We start from the raw sequence: 2005 nt of genomic DNA, 5'->3' as shown, positions 1-2005 counted from the left end.
TAATTATTTCATATTTATTTATAATTTTTTATTTTCATTTATTTCAATTGATTTAATTTCATTTACCGATTCTTTTTCTCTAACTGATTTCAATGAATCAAATTTGGCTCGATGCCTTCACAATTTTTATACTATATCGAACATTAAATTTTAAATAAACTCAAGATAAATCCGACTAATTAACAATTCAACTGATTAGTTTTTGTACTTGTTTTGAATATCGCAAAAAAATTCAAGAAGATGAATTATTATGTCGTCTAGCATTTTTTTTTCATAATAACAACGTTAGACGCGACGTGTAAAACGAAAAATTCATTGAAAAATTAATCGTTTGAAATAAATAACAAATGTACACAGATGTGCAAGTGCAAGTTAAAAGCTCGAAGAACCGAATAGTTGAAAAAAGTTTGTGCATGCACCCTTGCTACGAAGAAGGATAAATAAACCATTAACGAGATCGCTTGAGAGTAATTGATCGAACTTCGAATGCAGTATGTAAAAAGCTGTTACGTAGATATACTGTAATCTCATTAATTGTAGCCTATTCTTATCTACCCATGTATTCTGTTCATATCTGTGGTGTTTTCATTGTACGATTTTACAACCTTTCATTATCTTTCTGCTTTACAATGTTTACAGAAATTCATACAATTTTCAATCGAAGAGTATTTTACCAATACAAAGCTGTAACTGTTGACTTTAAACTAGTATTAGTAGTAGTATTACAGATAGAAGTGTTTTCTTCATTTCAGAAACGAACAATGAAGGATTCAGTAAGGATGTGTGCCGTAGCATGGTTGCAATGTTGGATGTTGATCACTCTGGTAAACTTGGATTTGAAGAATTCAGAATGTTATGGAACGATATAAGAAAATGGAGGGTACGTTAATAACGAAATTTGCACGATGAGAATGAAATTGTCGTGAGATTTTCAAATATTCAAATTATACTAATTTTCTTTGAATTAAACCGCAACGTTTTGTTATCGATAACGAAATATCAGTGTAACGAGCATATACACTCAACTTAATTCATACAGTGTGCATAAAATGATCAAAGATTAAAGTAAGCTGCAACAGCTGATAATTTTGAATCAATTAGATCTTTTAGTACATTCCTAATTGTAATACACTTTAAAGAGTTTCAGTAAAAAAAATGAACAATAAAAAAATATCTTTCTATTGAAAAAGATGAAATGATTTTTAACGAACTCTTTTATATCAGATTTTTGTTAAACAGCTATTTCTTGATTGTATAAATGAGTTGCTTCAAAAATTGTATATTAAGCATTAAGAAATTGAATTGATAAATTTGAATAGTTTAAATTATTAAATGGATCATACTGTGTTAGGAAATGCAATACTGTATTGATAAAAAAATCCATAAGAATAATTTTTCTTTTTCAGGCTGTGTTTAAATTGTACGATAAAGACGAATCTGGATATCTGAGCGCGTTCGAATTGCGGCAAGCGTTAAACAGCGCAGGTTATCGGTTAAATAATCACATTTTGAATATTTTGGTACACCGTTATGGAACGAAAGATGGTATGATCACCTTTAACGATTACATAATGTGCGCTGTGCGACTTAAAACCATGATAGGTAAGCAAATAAATACACCTAAATAAATAGTACATTTATATTGGAACAAAGAAAATAACGCGTATTATCTACTTACAGATATTTTCAGAGAACGAGATCCAGATTCAACTAACTCCGCAACGTTTACGATGGAAGAGTGGATAGAGAAAACATTATACTCGTAATCGTAGCGTGAAAATTGTTGATAAGAAAAGATAAATATGTCCATATCTTTATCATTCTATTATAAAAAACTTTACGATTTCAATCTCTTTTGTATCTTGGAAACATTGTTTCTAGATGTTTCAAAGCCTCTGTTTCACATTTATTGAACAAAAGACGAACAAGTAAAGGAAATTATTGAAAAAGAATGATAATTTATGTAAGTATAAATGATTTGAAACTCTCTATAGAGTATAAATAT

The 2005-nt window shown here is 28.9% G+C and overlaps 1 protein-coding gene across 1 annotated transcript in view; it reads left to right on the top strand.

Moving 5' to 3' along the window:
- LOC108570516 (calpain-A-like) overlaps window positions 1-1766 on the top strand; it is an 18708-nt gene extending 16942 nt beyond the window's left edge. The window contains exons 14-16 of the mRNA XM_017932389.1: window positions 753-880; window positions 1407-1602; window positions 1681-1766. Of these exons, the coding sequence (XP_017787878.1) occupies window positions 753-880; window positions 1407-1602; window positions 1681-1766 (410 nt within the window). The remainder of the gene's footprint in view (window positions 1-752; window positions 881-1406; window positions 1603-1680) is intronic.
- The last annotated feature ends 239 nt before the right edge of the window (window positions 1767-2005 follow it).

The sequence above is a fragment of the Habropoda laboriosa genome, unplaced genomic scaffold, assembly GCF_001263275.1.
Source record: "Habropoda laboriosa isolate 0110345459 unplaced genomic scaffold, ASM126327v1 scaffold61, whole genome shotgun sequence".
Classification (NCBI taxonomy): domain Eukaryota; kingdom Metazoa; phylum Arthropoda; class Insecta; order Hymenoptera; family Apidae; genus Habropoda; species Habropoda laboriosa.
The sequence above is the reverse complement of the archived record's forward strand: the minus strand, read 5'-3'. Positions and strand labels throughout refer to the sequence as shown.